A 17,778-nucleotide genomic window follows, 5' to 3' on the forward strand; every position below is an offset into this window, starting at 1 on the left:
ATTCACCTAGAATGAGCTTGAAGAGGGGAGGAACACATCTCATCCTCTTTAGCAACCCCTACCCGGTAGAGAACTCGGGAAAGAATAAGTGAGAACAGTAGGATGGAAGGGAGAGTGAGATCAGCAAGACCTGGGGGTGTACCCAGAAGGCTCCCTGAAGAAAGCAGAGTTGAGCTGGGCCTTGCCAATGGAGCATTCCTGTTGGGGGAGGATCAAGGTCCTCCACAGAGGGGAGGAATGGAGGGGGCAGAGACAACCAAGGCCTTTGATGGGCAAGGGGCCTTCCATCGACTGGAGCTGAGGCTCCTCGTGGGAAGCTGGGGGAGGTGTGACTGGAGGGGTTCCTGGGGCCAAGAGGGCCTTCCCTAGTCCCAGCCTCTGCCCTGGAGCAGGCCAGGAGCCGAGAGCTCAGATGTCAGAAGGAGCAGGGAGCTGTGCAGAAGCTGGGGCCTTGGCTTTAGATCTCCGCCCCCGCTGCTCAGCTGCTAGCTGTGTGACCCTGGGCAGGCTACGCACCCACTCTGGGCCTCAGCATCCTCATTTGTAAACGGGGACAGTTGCCACCTCTCCTCTGGCAGGACTGTTGGGTCCAGGTGAGATGATGACTTTGTAAACATACTTTGTCACCTGGAGGAGAGTGCACATAGGCCCTCTGTCAGGCTCAGAGGTAATCCAGAGGCCAGGCCCATTCAGGACCCCACCCCCTACCTCCTGGAGGCTACCATTTCTCTTTTGTTCCCTTCCCTATAGGAGTCTAGGTTTAGACCACCCCAAAAAATGACTAGAGGGGCCTCAGTGGCTACCATCTTCCACTGATCCATTGAGGAGGTGGGGAGTTGGGAGGGGCAGGGCAGGGGGCTGGGGAGGCTGCCCCTGCCTGCCCTAGTGAGAGCTGTGCCGGGGAGGCCTCCAAGTTCCCTTCCTGATCACTGCCCCTGGGACTTGATGCTGTAGTCAGCACAGTACCACTGCTGTCAGGAGGAGCCACTGACCTGGGGTGGAGCAGGGAGGGAGGCTTGCCTCTGGCTTTCAGGCAGACGCCCAGGGACCTGGTGGCCACTTTGGCTTCAATGGTGCACCACCTTGGCTTCTTGATCTGCCTGCACATGGCCCAGCCAGGCCCTGACGGGAGAGGGAGAGGAGGTGGCATTGGATTCAGCCTTTGATTCTTTCTGAGTAGGCAGCCTGCACAGGAACCACTGGGCTGCATGTCACCGTGAGAGCTCAGTCCCTCCACCCTCTCCTCCCCATCAACAAGTCTGAGTGGGAGCTGATCAGAGTGAGGGCATTTGAGGAAGAGAAGAGGGATTTGATGCAGGAGGAAAGCTTGGTTACATGGATATCTGTCAATCTCAAGCCTTCCTTTTAATATATGATCTTTTTCTAATTAGAAGCAACAATACATGTTCATATTAAATAGTTTTTCAAACTCAGAAAAAAATGTTAAGGACTATTAAAAGAATGTGATATAATTTTAGTTTTTTTCTTTTATTTTTCTTTTTGGAATCCAGATCATTTCATTTAACAGCATTGTATCCTGCTGTTTTTATTTCCTATTTTACCTTTTTAACATAGGCATGGAGTCACCTGTCCTCCTCCCTGAGTCACTGCCCAGCTCCCAGGGGCCTGGGTGACTGTGACATACCCACAGCTGCTTCTGCCTTCTGTCTCCAGTGCCCCCTGGGCACCATCATGGCTGCTCACTGACTCAGGGGCATGGGCAGAAAGGCATGGGTTGGGGTCCAGGGTCTGGAGGACAAGGAAAGGAAACTTCCTGGCAAGGAGAGGCATTTTTGTGGGGGTCCCAGAGGTGAGATGGATGGGGTGGGGAAGCCAACACACTCAGCTTCCAGCCTGAGTCCAAGTGGCCACCTTCTCCCCTGATGGCATCCCAACTCCCTCTGCCACCCACAGAGGTGTTAAGAGGATAAGTTTCTTAACCTCTCTGGGCCTGAAATTCCTCATTCATAAGATGGGATAATAATAGAAGCTGCCTGGTCCGTCTCTTTAGCTGAGAGTCCCTTAGATGTAGTACAGATGTGGGAGGCCATCCTCCTGTACCCCAGAAATACAGTCCTCCTGGAATTGGGCAAAGCTGCTCTCTTCCCACTTGTGCCTTCAGAGGCTGCATGATGTAGTGGAGCCAAACACTTAGATTCCAATCCTGCCTCTGTCTCTCTCCAGCTATGTGACTTTAGGCCAGTTACTTAACCTCTCTGAGCTTCAGTTTCTCTACGTGTAAGATGGGGATACCGACTCTTACTTCTTAGGCTGCTACCTCTCAGGTTGCTTGTGAGGAATAAACGATGTTTAGTGGGATAGCCATAAGAAGGCCTGGCCCATCACAAATGCCCATGTCCTTTCCTGCCCCTTTCTTCTCCTGAGGCCCCCTCAGGGGCTACACCCATGTAAGCCTGGAGTGTGGTCCCAGTATTCCCTGTCAGCCTTTCCTTTTTTCAATGTACTTCTGTCTTGAGCCTAGCAGCTTCATTCCTGCTTGTTGGAATCAGTGTTCTCTGCCTCGAGGGTGGCACATAGCAAAGTGATCAGGAGGGGCTGTGGAACCAGCCCCCCAGCTCAGGCCCTAACTTCACGGTACTAACTCCCTGATCTGGGCAAGTCTTTTAACCTCTCTGGCCCTGAAATTCCTCATTCATAAGATGGGATAATAATAGAACCTGCCTGGTCTTTGTACAGGAAACAAAAAACACTCTAGGAATCTTAAGCAAAACCAGGACTGGGACATGATGCTGTAGTCAGCTTGATTCATACAGGGAGTTGCAGGGTCTCGAAATCACTGGAAGAATTAGAAGCTGGGTCTTCAGAACAGAGCAGAACTGTCCCTCCAGACAAATTACTCCTCACCTAGTCAGGAGGGCCATTACTGGAGCCACGGAGTTCACGTCCTTTCACCTGCTATCCAGGGATGAGAAAAGTGCTGCAGCTTTTGTCACAATTGCCTCTCACACCACCCCCTCCCTGGGAGCCAGAGACTGGGCATTGAACTTCCTGCAGAGAATCCCTTCCTGTCCTCGGCATGGCTTGTCAGCAGAACACCGCCTGAGCACCAGGGAGATCGCCTCCTCCTCCCCCTCCTCCCTTCAGCCTTGTAAGTCTATCTCCAGCATGTCTAATTGATGGGCTCTAATCTGTATCCAGAACCCCAGCTGCAAGGGAGTGTTGGAAATGTACCTTTTAACTTTCCAGCTTCTGCAATATAGGAAGGCACAGAAGTGGGAATGGATGCTGAGGGCGTCAACTGTGTCCCACATGCAACCTGATAGGTTTAACCCAGTTGACACCTGAAGAGACTTGGCACAGGGCCTGGCACATAGAACTCACTCAATAAGTGTTAGCTGTTGTTCTTATTCTTGGGCTGGGGCAGCAGCGAGAATTGCCTGGCCCTGCCCACGAGCCCTGGCAGAGAGCAGCAGAAGTGGAAATGCCTTTGCCCAGCATGGTGCTGTCCATGGTGCTGAGAGCCCAGCTGGACCCAGCCAGGGGCGGCGGGATCATTGCTCTGCTTGCATCGTGGGCCCAATGGAAGGTGGAACTCCAAACCTCTCACCCCATGCTGAGGCTTCAGGAGCGACTGCGGTGGAGGGGACGTTTGGGGACCTCTCAGGGAAGGCTGGCTTCGATCCTATGACAAGGACAGCAAAAGCAACAACTTACGTTTGTGGCACAGTTTACAGAAAGACCCTCCATGCACTATGTCCTTTAACTAACCGTCATAACCACCCTGGTATAGGCAGGACGGATATGATCTTCAAGAAAAAACTAGCAAGAGGTTAAGTAGCAGCTGATAAACAATAGAGCCAGATTCACACCCAGTCTCCTTACCTGTGGCTGTATGCTCCCTCCACTCCCTGCAGTGACTGCTGGAGGGAAACTTGGTAGCTAATGTGTGCTATGTGGGGGCAAAAATTTGGGACTTATGTACTCTGTGCACTGTGCAAATGTGTACAAACCACCTACATTTTATTCTTTCCTAGCCTTGAGTGTGTCTCTGGGTAAAGGGCCTTCTGTCTCTCACTGAGGCCTACTATGCGATGGTCTTTGGGAGAACCATGGAAAGTATAAGAGAAAGATATGGTCCCTACTATCAAAGAGCCCATGGATTTATTGGTGAGCTGGCTGCTCACGTGCATGGAAAAATGAGAGGATAGTCCCGGGCAGTGGTTGCAAGGCCAGCTGTGTAAAGAAGGTGGGAACAAGGTGCAGACAGGGCTGGTAATCTGAAAGAGGGTTCAGAGGAGTAGAATATAAGCTGGCCTCAGGGGCTTTAAATGCTGATGAGACCAAGGCTCACCCAAGTCCAGGAGGAAGTGGCTCAAGCTGTGTAGGGGTGGGGCAAGCAACTCTGAATAAGGGGGCTGGTGGGGCAGAATAGAGGGTACCATGAGGAAGTAGCCAGGCCAGTGGCCTCTGGGGTAACGGGAGGAATACCAGAGCCTGGAACTTCCAGTGAAGAGGTGGTGTGGGCCTCTGTAGATCTTCAGCCAACTCTCCACAGATTCAGGACCAGCTAGGGGTGGGGGCAGAGATTGCATGGGAGGAGAATATAAGGACCAGCCTCATGAACTGCCACACTGTGATGTGGTTTAAGAGGCACTGAGGTATCACCCTTTATCCCCAAATCTCCCCACCCTCTCTCCTTATTTAGAAGAAGTGAGAAAACTTTTGGGGTCATCAAGAACTCCTTCTCTAGGTGCAAATAACCCTGGAAATCTCAGTCTGGTGCTTTTATGTCTTGGCTGCACACAATAATTGACTGGAGATTCTCATGCTTAATGTCTGGGGTGGAACATGAGTATCTAGATGTACTAAACACCATCTAGGTGATTCCAGTGACCCCCCTCCCAACCTAAGGAGTCACTGAAAGCACTGAGTGGGGAGCCAAAAACCCCCAGTTCTATCCCCAAACCACCATTTTCCCCAGCCTTAAGCAAATCTCCATGTCTGCTGGAGACTCAGTTTCTCCATATATAAAGCTGAGCAAACCACTTTTTGTTGTGAAGAGTTGAGGAGTTTGAGGATGGCATGGAGCAGAGAAGGGCTTACTGATATTTAGGGAAAGATTTATGGCCAGCGGACATGTCAGTGGTGAAGGACGTGAACCAGAGCCCTTAATTCCAGTGACACACAATCCCTCTCCCCACACTTCCTCCAATAGTAACCAGCCCCCTAGCTGTGAGAGTGAACCTCACTGAGAAGGGGGGCCCTCAGTAAGAAGGGGCAAGGGGTGGTGGGGGCAGGGCAGGAGACCTGGAGAAGAAGGAAGAAGGGGAGGTGGGAGTGGATGCCCATGACCAGGAATCCCAGCTTGTTTGTTTAAGTCCAGAACCATGGGAGATAATCTTACCTGTTGTTAACAAAAAGGTGATTAATTATTGAAGCTACTGAGAAGGCTAAATGGCAAGGGGGCAGGGCGGGAGCTGTGGCTTTGTGCACTCTGGGGGTCATGGGGTTGGAGAGAAGGGGGGGGGTGGCTCCCCAACCATAGCACCTTTTCCTAGCACATGGCTTGTGGCTATAGTGATTCTCTAATCCAAACCAAAACACATGTCTTATGGACCAGTTCCTGAGAACTCATGGGGATGGTGGAGCAGACTGGGCCCTGGGCTGTGCTGGGAAATGCAGGCACAGTGGCTGCAGATCCAGCCTGGGTTCCTGGCTCAGCCCACTCTGCTCTCCGCTGCATCACCCTAAAGGCTAGGGAAGCTGCTGTCCCTGGACTAAAGTGTGAGCAAGGTCATCCCCTTCCTCTGCCCCCTGCTCAGCACGTCCAGAGCAGCAGAGGCTCAGGGGCCAGCAAAGCAGAGGGTTACGAATGGTCTGGCTTCAGGGCCAGCTCTTCCACTCACTAGCACCATGACCTCGGGCCAGTTAACCTCTCTGGGCCATGACCTTGAGCCAGTTGTTTAACCTCTCTAGGCCTTAATTTTCTCTTGCATTTAGGGATGATTCTTATACCCTAGGGTACTTATAAGAATTAAATGAGCTAGTACTTAAATAGAAAATATTTAGCCCATATTACTTGCTCTGTAAACGTTAGCTATTAATAAAATTCATCCCTCCCTGGGCCCTCCTGGACCATCCTAACTCTGGGGTCATCCCTGAGATTTGGCTTTGGCCTTGAGATGTCTAACTCATCTGGAAGGGGAAGTGGGAAGCAAAGTGCTGGCCTTGTTAGTTAGGGCAGCAGTGGATAAAACCAGGCTAGTTCTGGAGGCCTGGGAGTGAGCAGTAGGATGGGGCAGACAGAAAGGCAAAGCTAGCTCTTTTTGAAGCCTTTGCCCAGTTGCCAAAGACAACTTTGCCCAAGCCTAGAACAGCTGAGCTGCCAGCTTTTGGCATAGGAACCCAGGATGGAGGAGAAATGGGACAGGAAGAGGGCCACACACTCTCCCATCAGATAAGATATGCAGCTAGGAGGGGCCCTGAAACCCTGACTCACCAACCGGTATTCACATCATCTCCCACCGCCCCTCCTTGGCCCACAAAGCAAGGCTGACATTTGTTTTTTATGCACAGGAAGGACAGAAACAACCACCACCTACCAGCTGCAGTTTGAGGGATAGTGGATGGACCTTTCCATCCTCACATCTCTCCTCTTGCCTGCCCCAGAACAGAGAGGCTGGAAGGAGAAGTGTAGGGACTGTGCAGTCTGGGCCTCTTACCACAGCCTTACAAATAAGCTGATGAGGAGGAGGATGGCAGCGCTGGCTAATTAAGCAGTCATATTTCTTAAGCACTGTGCAAATGGATTTATGTGAATTATCTTACTTCCCCTTTGCAATAACCCTGTGAGGCAATACTGTTATTATACCCATTTTCCAGATATGGGAACTGAGGCTGAGACAGATGAAGTCACTGCCCCTGGTCACACAGCTAGCAAAGGTGGGTCTGGGATTAAGTCCAGTCAGTGGCTTCAGAGAGCCTGATCCTTCCCATTGCCCCAAACAGCCTTTGTCCTATACTGTGAAAGTGATGTCTAAACAGATGAGCTCCTTGATGCCCCCGCTACGCCCTGCTGGGCTGGTGGCCCTGCTGTGTTTTCTGTTGGCATCCTAGAGTTTCTAGCTTCATTCTTTCCAGTGCTGATGCTTTAGTCTCCAGTAAGCCAAAATCTGGATTTTCTGCCTGTCTTCTTCACACCCAAGAGCTAGCTCTCCCTCCAGAAAGAAGTATGGTCCAGGGAGGGTGAAGGGATGCAGAGAAAAGGCTTGGTGCTGCTCTAGGTTTCCACGGCAACAGCCTCCCTCATTACTGCCTCTGCTTGCTGCCTGGGAAAGCTGAGGAGGGTGGTGAGGTGGGAGAGGGTGAGGATCTTGTCTCCTTTCTTTTCCTCCCTCACTGCCCTGCAGGTTGAGCAGCCAGATTGAGCTGAAAGCCTGCACCTGACCAACCTGCTGGATGGAATTCCCCACCTCCTGCCCAACTCCAAGCTTAGTGGCTGGGGCCTTGTAACTAGGGGTCCTCCCAGGCAGAAGGGCCACCTGGTCCAAGCCGCCCAACAGCAGTCCTCTCCCTAACCCCAAAGGCTGGGATGTGAACTCCGTAGAGAGGACCTCATGTTTGTACTTCCAGGGGAAATAGATACTCAATGAATTCTTGTTGAATGAATGAATGAATGAACCAATAGTGATCCATTCTACACTGTAGCCACTGCCATTCATTTTCACTTCCTCAAAATATTATATTTAGCCTTCCCTCTAGGTCTTTGCCAACACGGGTGCCTCTGCCCACGCTTCCCCATTGCACAGGACTAACTCCTACACCCCTTTCACATCTCAGCTTGGAGGTCACTTTGTCAAAATTCAAAACTTTTACACTTCAAAAGACACCATCAAGAAAATTAAAAGGAAAGCAATAGACTGGGAGAAACTATTTGCAAAGCAGCGCTCTGATAAAGGATGTGCATTTGAGCATAAACATGACCAAAGGGGCCCTGAAGGAGGGTGCTGCCTGTAGGGACCAGCCCCACAGGGTCGGTGAGTTTCTCCCCGTGTGCGGTGACGAGAGAGTGTAGAAATAAAGACACAAGACAGAGATAAAAGAAAAGACAGCTGGGCCCGGGGGACTACTACCACCAATGCGCAGAGACCGGTAGTGGCCCCGAATGTCTGGCTCCGCTATTATTTATTGGATACAAAGCAAAAGGGGCAGGGTAAAGAGTGTGACTCATCTCCAATGATAGGTAAGGTCATGTGGGTCACGTGTCCACTGGACAGGGGGGCCTTCCCTGCCTGGCAGCTGAGGCAGAGAGGGAGAGGAGACAGACAGAAAGACAGCTTACGCCATTATTTCTGCATATCAGAGACTTTTAGTACTTTCACTAATTGACTACTGCTAGCTAGAAGGCAGAGCCAGGTGTACAGGATGGAACATGAAGGCGGACTAGGAGCGTGACCACTGAAGCACAGCATCACAGGGAGACAGTTAGGCCTCCGGATAACCGCGGGTGAGCCTGACTGATGTCAGGCCCTCCACAAGAGGTGGAGGAGCAGAGTCTTCTCTAAACTCCCCAGGGAAAGGGAGACTCCCTTTCCTGGTCTGCTAAGTAGCGGGTGTTGTTCTTTGACACTTTTCGCTACCGCTAGACCACGGTCCACCTGGCAACGGGCATCTTCCCAGACGCTGGCGTCACCGCTAGACCAAGGAGCCCTTCTGGTGGCCCTGTCCGGGCATAACAGAAGGCTCGCACTCTTGACTTCTGGTCACTCCTCACTATGTCCCCTCAGCTCCTATCTCTGTATGGCTTGGTTTTTCCTAGGTTATGATTATACAGCAAGGATTATTATAATATTGAAATAAAGAATAATTGCTACAAACTAATGATTAATGATATTCATATATGATCATATCTAAGATCTATATCTGGTATAACTATTCTTGTTTTATATTTTATTATACTGGAACAGCTCTTGTCCTCGGTCTCTTGCCTCGGCACCTGGGTGGCTTGCCGCCCACAGCTGCCAGCAAGGGAGTTCCTGGGTCTGTAAGTCTTGTGGTCTCTCCACCGCATTTGTTCTTTTGCAGCAGCCCCGTAGCTGAGTGGAGCCTCTGGGCCTGACGTGGACCTTCACTGGAGAAGTGACTCAGGTGGGAAAAGTCTCCCTGGGCCTCTCCACCTGCAGGATCGCCTTCCTACACCTTCCCCCGCCCGCTTCCTTAGTGCGGGCTCCTCCCAGTGACCACCAGCAGAACTGCAGCCTCCTGCCTTAGCTGACCTGGAGCCCAAGGTAGCTCAGATGCCAGCTCCTTCCTCCAGGAGACCCTAGAAATGCCATTGGCTGCTACTCTGATGCTCTGGCAGAAGGCATGCCGTTAAAGTGTACTGTGTTCGATGTAAACTATTATGAGTTTGCATCTGGCTAAACGTGTTAGTGAGTGAGTTAATTAGCCACCTGGGGTAGAAACAAGAAAACTATGGGTGGCCTAGGCAGAGCTTGATGGAGCAGGAATTAGGGGAACTGAGAAAGACAGGCAAGAGACTCCTGGATCCTGCTAGATGCTAATCTAGAGGGTGGGAGTGGGAGGAGTTTTGTGCACCCCTTCCATTTCCAGGACTACTCTCAGGCCCTCCATTGTGGGTTCTGTGAGTGAGCACAAGCAGCCCAGACTCCCAGGCCACCTCCTGTCCCCTGCTTCAATCCCTTTACCTTCATTCCTTCTCCATCCCCATCTCTCAGCCCTCCCCAACTCCTGGAATCTTTCCATGGTGCCCCCTGGATCTCCATTCTTCATTCTGCAAATATTTATGTGATGCTCCCCGTGTTCCAGGCATTGTTCTACAAGATTAACACATCCTAACTCACTCCTCTTAAGAGCCCTGTGAAGTGGGTGCTAATAGCTGTTGCCATTTCCACTTTACAGAGGAGTAAAGTGAGGCATGGGGACTGTAAGTGCCTTGCTCAAGGTCACCTGATGAGCGATGAGCAAGCATTGGAGCTGAGATTCAGTGTCACAGAACCTGTGATCCCCAGAAGCATCCCCAGCTCCTCGGTCTCCTCACCTTCCGACTGGGAGACTCCCCAGTCCAGCTTCCCTTTCCACCCACTCAGAGGGTGGTTCCTGCTTCCCCCCCAACACCACTGGCCTGGGGATGGAGATATGTCTTTCTTGTTCCACTTGGCAACATTAAGACTCTTCCTCCCTGCTTTCTAGAGCCCCCTGTCTTGGACCCACAGGTGTCAACCTAGACATCTTGCTGCCCGTCTTTGTTAGTCATCAAGGAGTCCCCCAGGCCACTCTCCCCTTCCCCCCTCACTGTCTCCCCAGTGCTTTTCCTGTCTTCATTCTTGCTGATGTCAACGTCCACATCTCCCAAAATGATCCTTCTGATACTCAGCCACTCGCTCCCACGGTCATGTCCTAGACCCGATCACCACCAATAGCTGGAATCTCTTTCATTTCAGCACCAAACATCCCACTTTCGGCGTGCCACTCCCTCTGCTCTACACCTACTAGTCGTCCACAATTCTCCTGCCTCCCCTTGGAACTCCAGTACCTTTCCCTGGTCCTCACCCATCTTGCATCTTATTTCTCTCCTGGCTCAAATTCCACAGCAAATCATTACAATTATTCACCTGCTACACCCTCAACCCTTTTGTCTTATGCTCATACTTGCTGGGGGGAAGCCTCTACCCCAACTAAGTCTTCCACATGTGCAACCATACAGGTGAATCCAGCACAGCAAGTCTGTCTGCTCTCATCAATTCAAGATCTTGAGCCTCCACGGGCCCCATTGTTGCCTGGCAATCCTGCTCCATTTCCCTAATCCATCCTCTCTCATTCCCCTAGACTTCTATTTCTACGTTTTTTTCCTGTCCCCAAACATCCAACATCCGCCCACCACCACCACCTCACACTGTGCTGAGACCTCATTCCTTCTTTCACTGAGAAACTTGAAGCAAGGCTGGGCATGGGGGCTCGCGCCTGTAATCCCAGCACTTTGGGGGGCCGAAGTGGGTGGGTCACCTGAGGTCAGGAGTTTGAGACCAGCCTGGCCAACATGGTGAAACCCCATTTCTACTAAAAATACAAAATTTAGCCAAGTGTAGTGGTGGCCACCTGTAGTCCGAGCTACTCAGGAGGCTGAGGTAGCAGAATTGCTTGAACCCTGGAGGCAGAGGTTGCAGTGAGCCAAGATGGTGCCACTGCGCTCCAGCCTAAGCGACAGAGTGAGACTCTGTCTCAAAAAAAAAAAAAAAGAAAGAAAGAAAAGAAAAAGAAACTAGAAGCAGTAAGGACAGAACACTCACTGGCTCCCGCTGCCACCCCTGGGACCAGCCAGCACCTGAGCATGTGTGCTGCCTTCCCTCCCACTCACCCAGCCAACAGCCTGACTCTCAGCAAACATCTCCACTGTGCACTAGTTCCCAACCCTCCCGCAGTCTCACTTTGCTCCAGCAGTTCCCCCTTCCTCCTACTTCTTCTACTGAATCATTCCCACCACTATACAATGTGTTATTTCTCCCGTCTTAACCACTTTCACCTCCAATTACTCTTCCAGAGAGCTATTTTTGCCCACTGGCTCCAATTCCTCTCCCGTCATTCTCTCTGGAGCCTGTTCCAGTCTGGCCACCTGCACATGGCTTAAACCATGGCTAATTTGGCTGGGCGCAGTGGCTCGTGCCTCAAGTGAAAGAGAGAGAGGGGGAGATAGAGAGAGAGAGAGGAAGGAGGGTAGAAGAGAGAGAGGAAGGAGTGTAGAAAAGAGAGAGGAAGGAAGGAAGGAAGGGGAGAGAAAGAGAGAGAGAGAGAGAGAGAGACCGACCATGGCTCATTCACAGTTGTCATTTTTCTTGACCACATCAACACTGGTTCCTCCCTCCTCCTGGAAACATTGTCTTCATTCAACCCAGGACACCACCCTCTCCTGCTTTTCCTCCTTCCTCACTGGCTGCTGCTTCTCAGTCTCCTCTGTTTCCTCCTCCCCTGCCCTGTAGATATTGGTGCACCCCGAGGCTCCCACCTTGGATCTCTCCTCTCGCTACATTCTCTTCTGTAATTCAGGGCTTTGCCTCGAAGAGTTGTAGCTATGCCGGTGGCTTTTGTCTCACATTTATGTCTCCAGTCTCTCTTCTGAACTGCAGACTAACCTATCCAAATCCCTACTCCCCGTCTCCACTTAGCATGTTCCAAACTCAACTCCTGGTTGCACCCTTGCACCCACTCCCCCTCTACCTCCACTATCCATTTCCATCCTGCACTTTCTGCCTCTCCCATTCCATAACAGCAACTGTATCTTCCAGTGGCTCAGGCCAAAAACCTGAGAGTCATCCTCAACTCCTCTCACTTTTTCACATCCCCTGTCTAATCTGCCGGCAAATCTTGTTGGCTCCACGTTCAGAATATTTCCAAAACCTGAGCACGTCTCCCACTTCCACTGCGCCCATCCCAGTCCAGGCTACCATTGTCTCCTGCCCAGACCCTGGCTGAGCTCTCCGCATCTACTTCTCCACTTGTCACCCCTCCTGCTCCCCCACCTAGTCTCTATATGAGGATCAAAGAGATCTCGTTAAAGCCTGTAATCCCAGCAGTTTGGGAGGCTGAGGCAGGAGAATCACTTGAGATCAGGAGTTTGAGACTAGCCTTGGCAACATAGTGAGATGCTTGTTTCTATCAAAAAATTTTAAGAATTAGCCTGGTGTGGTGGCATGCACCTGTAGTCCCAGCTACTCTTGCATATTGCTTGAGCCCAGGAATTGGAGGCTACAGTGAGCTATGATCGTGCCACCGTGACAGAGTGAGGCTCTGTCTCTCTCTTAAAAAAAAAAAAAAAAGTCATTTTAATTTAAATGTCATTTTTAAAATGACATTTAAAAAAAGTCATTTTGATTCACTCCATGGCTAACTCCCCATGCCCTTCGCCCTGCCCTTTGCAGCCCACTGGTCTGCTTGCTTCCCCAACTCTCCGGGCAAGCTGGAAGCCCAGGGCCTCTCCTCTGCTTAAAGTGCTCTTTCCCCCACAGCTGCATGGTTCCCTCCCTCAAGTCCTTGCTCAGATGTCATTCTCTCAGCGAGGCCTTCCCTAATCACCCCTTTACAATTCTAACCTCACCCTCGTCCCTCCACTTTGTCTCCCCAGTGGAATCCCACAAGGGAGGGATTTTTATTTATCTTGTTCACTGGTGCATTTGTCTAGCATAAAGCAGTTGCTCACCAAATATTCAAATGCATCAATGAATGGATGAATGAGTCTACTTTTCTTGAAGGGAAGTGAAGGGTTTTCAGGTAGAGGTGAGGTCTGAAGGCAAAATGAATGATCTTTTGAGAGAACAACCACCTTGCAGATAAGTTCAAGTAGCTACCGGACACCTCCCATTTTCACCCGCCCTTCCCACTCTTATCCATGCCTGAGGAATGTGATGCCAGGGATGGCAGGCTCTGCATTGGTGTCTCACCAAAATGTTCAGGCTCATGGAGTTGGCTCAGGTCCTGGGCAGGTGCTGGTCTCCTCTGTCTTCAAATGCCTGGAAGACAGAGACCTTTCTAAGCCAGGCATAAAAATAACAAACTCCACATATCTCCAGTTATTTGTGGGAGCAAAAAAATGAAAACGATTGAACTCATGGAGCTAGAGAGTAGAAGGATGGTTACCAGAGGCTTAGAAGGATATGAGGGTGGTGGGGAGTGGGGATGCTTAATATGTACAAAAAACAGAATGAATAAGACCTAGTATTTACTAGCACAACAGGGTGACTATAGTCAAAAATAATTTAATTGTACACTTGAAAACAACTAAAAGAGTATAATTGGATTGTTTGTAACCCAAAGGATAAATGCTCAAAAGGATGGATACCTCATTTATCCTGATGTGCTTATATCTCATTGCATGCCTGTATCAAAACATCTCAGGTACTCCATAAATATATACACCTACTATGTACCCACAGAAGTTAAAAAAAAACAAACAAAAAAACAGGGGTTTCTTGAGTCACTGCACGTGCCAGGCACTGCATTCCCTAGGAGCTATGGCCCTCACCGTGGCTGGATGGTGACCGGAACAGAGATTGCTGAATGCAGAGATGGTTGTCAGTGAGCCCCATCTGCATGGGCATTCTGTGAGCACAGCAGTTTTGACTTCCAGCCTGAACATTTCCACACTGGGGTCTGACCCACCTTTGTGAGATTTGTCATTTATACACAAGAAAAACTTCCTAAGGTAGAACTGGCAAAATGCACATTTTGATGTGCATTTTACCACTCTTGTTCCAGGGATCCAGTGGTACAAAATAAGAACTCTCCCAGGAAACCGGAACCAGTCTGTCATCCCGGCCTTGGGTTTGAGGCAGCTGTTCTCTTGCAGGACAGGGCTGTGTGCCATCTCGTGGGCCGACCCTCCTGTCTTGGGTCTGAAGTGGCCTAGCCTGGCCGAGGCACTCAGTGCCCATCCCACAACTCCCCATCAGGCTTCTGTGTTTTGCAAAATGCAAGGGAGTCTTTGCGTCTGACCTGGATGCCCTCTGTTCCCCAGGGACCCTCCCAGGATGTCTGCCTCACCGGACGACCTGAGTACAGGGGGAAGGTTACAGAACATGACAGTGGATGAATGCTTCCAGTCTCGGAACACTGTCCTCCAAGGGCAGCCCTTTGGGGGTGTCCCCACCGTGCTGTGCCTCAACATCGTCCTGTGGGTGGTGAGTCCTGGGCACTGCAGGAGGCAGATAGTAAAGCCTCAGACAGGGTCGAACTTTCACAGGTGATGCAGTGGGGGACCCAGTTGTCCAAATGGACAACAATGACAGTGATAACGAACTGCCTGAATGTCAGTCCTGCCCAGGGTGGCCCGGGTAGGTGGGCCTCAAAGAGGCTGGAGGAACAGGCAGAATTCCTGGGATTCTTTTCTATGCATCATTGTCCAGAGGTCCACCTGGCCTCCTTCCTCTTTCTCATTGCTGAGGTCTTCAAGGCACATTCTGGTCCCATAGATCTGAACATGCCACCAGCTCCATTCAATGAACTCTGAGCATCCACTTTGTGCCCAGAAGCTGCTGGGTGCTGGCAACCTAGAGTTGAAAGGAATGGCCCCTACTCCAACATAGCTCACCTTCTAGTGGAGGAGCTCCCTGGGGACCTCAGGGACAGGGTCTCCCCCAAGGGAATGCAGGGGGCCAGCCAAGGGGAAGGGATCCATGAACTCTCCCACGCCACATTGCTTTTCCTGGCCTGTAGCTCGTCCTTGTGGTTTACTCCTTCCTCCGGAAAGCTGCGTGGGACTATGGGCGCCTGGCTCTGCTGATACACAATGACAGGTGAGGAGGGGTCGAGATGGGTGAGCCGTTGCCCCCTTGGGGAGAACCTGCTGCCACGGCCAGGACACGGCTCTGCCCAGCGCCCGAGCTGCAGCAGGTGTCTCGCCAGCAGGTGGCCTCTGCCCCTGCTCTGCCCTCCCTGCAGGAAGGGGACTTGGAGGGCAGCCATTCCTGGGCACAAGGCCATGTTTTTCCCTGGTCTTAGACTTTCTGGATCACGTGGCTGGACTCCCAGATGCCTGGTGTACCTGGCACAGGGGCGATTGCTGTCTGTGCCCAGAGCTGTGTGCTCAGCAAAGGAGCTGAGGAGCGCCTGCCCGTGGCAGAGCAGAGGGCAGCCCTGAGCCAAGGAGTGGAGAGGGAGCAGGGCAGGCAGCTGAGACCTTTTCTCTCCTTTCTTACCTCCCTGCCCCTTCCCTGGCTGGCAGCCTGACCTCGCTGATCTATGGGGAGCAGAGCGAGAAGACATCTCCCTCGGAGACTTCCTTGGAGATGGAACGCAGAGACAAGGTGAGTGCTAGGAGCGGTCTGGGCGGTGGGAGTCCCGGCACTGGGCAGGCGGGCGTGGTGTGCACAGGAAGAAGCACGGCTTAGACCTTGGGGCTTTGCAATCAGCCAGCCTCAACCACTCCGGCAGTGTGACCTTGAACAAATTCCTCAGCCTCCCCCAGACTCAGTTTCCCCACCTGAAAGTTGGAGATATTGATCATACCTACTACTAGGGTGCCAAGTAAGTGTTATGAATTAAGATATCTTAGAGAGATTTTTAACATTAATTTCTCTTCTCTGCTCAAATCTCCAACCCTTCTCACAGTCCCGTCCTGCCCACGTCCCTGCCTCTGACTCTGAGTCAAGGCCTCACCTCCCATTTCACATAGAAGATTCTAGTCATCCGGGATACCCTCAGCCTCAGGCTTCCCAGCCCTGTTTAGTGGAGCGCAGTCTGCTGCTTCCTCCTCTTCCCTGGTGAAGGCCAGCCCTCCACCCGACTCACGCATTCCTTCAGCCACTTGCTGGGAAGCACCTGCTGTGTGCCAGCCACTGGGCTGGGAGCTGGGGACCAAGTCCTGCCTCACGGCGCTGTCTTCCCCAGGCAGGGGAGACGACCAGACAGAGGCATGGTGGAGAACGCCACAGAGGGAGGTCAGAGATGGTCTCGGGCAGTGGTGACATTTCAGCGGGGCCCTGAATACTTTGAGAGGGAGCCCTGAGAACGTCCTCCCTCCACACCCCCACGCACAGCTGAACTGACAGAGGCCCATGCTGCTGTCACCACTTCCTCACCTCTCACTCACACCTGGCCTCCCACTCACACCTCCCCTCCCACCCACGCCCCCTCCCACTCATGCCTCCCCTCCCACTCTCGCCTCCCCTCCCACCCACGCCCCCTCCCACTCTCGCCTCCCCTCCCACCCACGCCCCCTCCCACTCATGCCTCCCCTCCCACTCTCGCCTCCCCTCACTCTCGCCTCCCCTCCCAGTCACGCCCCCCCTCACTCTCGCCTCCCCTCCCACTCTCGCCTCCCCTCCCACTCTCGCCTCCCCTCCCACTCACGCCTCCCCTCCCACTCACGCCTCCCCTCCCACCCACGCCCCCTCCCACCCATGCCTCCCCTCCCACTCTCGCCTCCCCTCCCACACTCGCCTCCCCTCCCACACTCGCCTCCCTCCCACACTCGCCTCCCTCCCACTCTCGCCTCCCCTCCCACTCACGCCTCCCCTCCCACTCACGCCTCCCCTCCCACTCACGCCTCCCCTCCCACCCACGCCCCCTCCCACTCACGCCTCCCCTCCCACCCACGCCCCCTCCCACTCATGCCTCCCCTCCCACTCTCGCCTCCCCTCCCAGTCACGCCCCCCCTCCCACTCTCCCCTCCCCTCCCACTCACGCCTCCCCTCCCACTCACGCCTCCCCTCCCACTCTCCCCTCCCCTCCCACCCACGCCCCCTCCCACTCATGCCTCCCCTCCCACTCTCGCCTCCCCTCCCAGTCACGCCCCCCCTCACTCTCGCCTCCCCTCCCACTCACGCCTCCCCTCCCACTCTCCCCTCCCCTCCCACTCACGCCTGCCCTCCCATTCTCGCCTCCCCTCCCACTCTCACCTCCCTTCCCACCCACGCCCCCTCACACTCACGCCTCCCCTCCCACTCTCGCCTCCCTTCCCACCCACGCCCCCTCACACTCACGCCTGCCCTCCCACTCTCGCCTCCCTTCCCATCCACGCCCCCTCACACTCACGCCTGCCCTCCCACTCTTGCCTCCCTTCCCACCCACGCCCCCTCACACTCACGCCTGCCCTCCCACTCTCGCCTCCCCTCCCAGTCACGCCCCCCCTCACTCTCGCCTCCCCTCCCACTCTCCCCTCCCCTCCCACTCTCGCCTCCCCTCCCACTCACGCCCCCCCACACTCACGCCCCCCCTCACTCTCGCCTCCCCTCCCACTCACGCCCCCCTCCCACTCACGCCCCCCCACTCACGCCTCCCCTTTCCCTCTCGCCTCCCAATCACGCT

The 17,778-nt window shown here is 53.0% G+C and overlaps 1 protein-coding gene across 3 annotated transcripts in view; it reads left to right on the top strand.

Moving 5' to 3' along the window:
* TMEM63C (transmembrane protein 63C) overlaps nucleotides 1-17,778 on the top strand; it is a 79,445-nt gene that overhangs the window by 23,834 nt on the left and 37,833 nt on the right. For 2 of the 3 annotated variants that reach the window (XM_054449088.2, XM_054449090.2), the window contains exons 3-6: nucleotides 9,046-9,108; nucleotides 14,489-14,651; nucleotides 15,187-15,266; nucleotides 15,695-15,776. In XM_054449088.2, coding sequence (XP_054305063.1) covers nucleotides 14,502-14,651; nucleotides 15,187-15,266; nucleotides 15,695-15,776 — 312 coding nt within the window. In that variant the 5' untranslated portion in view covers nucleotides 9,046-9,108; nucleotides 14,489-14,501. The remainder of the gene's footprint in view (nucleotides 1-9,045; nucleotides 9,109-14,488; nucleotides 14,652-15,186; nucleotides 15,267-15,694; nucleotides 15,777-17,778) is intronic. The other variant, XM_054449089.2, reaches the window with a different exon arrangement.

The sequence above is a fragment of the Pongo pygmaeus genome, chromosome 15 (genome assembly GCF_028885625.2).
Source record: "Pongo pygmaeus isolate AG05252 chromosome 15, NHGRI_mPonPyg2-v2.0_pri, whole genome shotgun sequence".
NCBI lineage: Eukaryota > Metazoa > Chordata > Mammalia > Primates > Hominidae > Pongo > Pongo pygmaeus.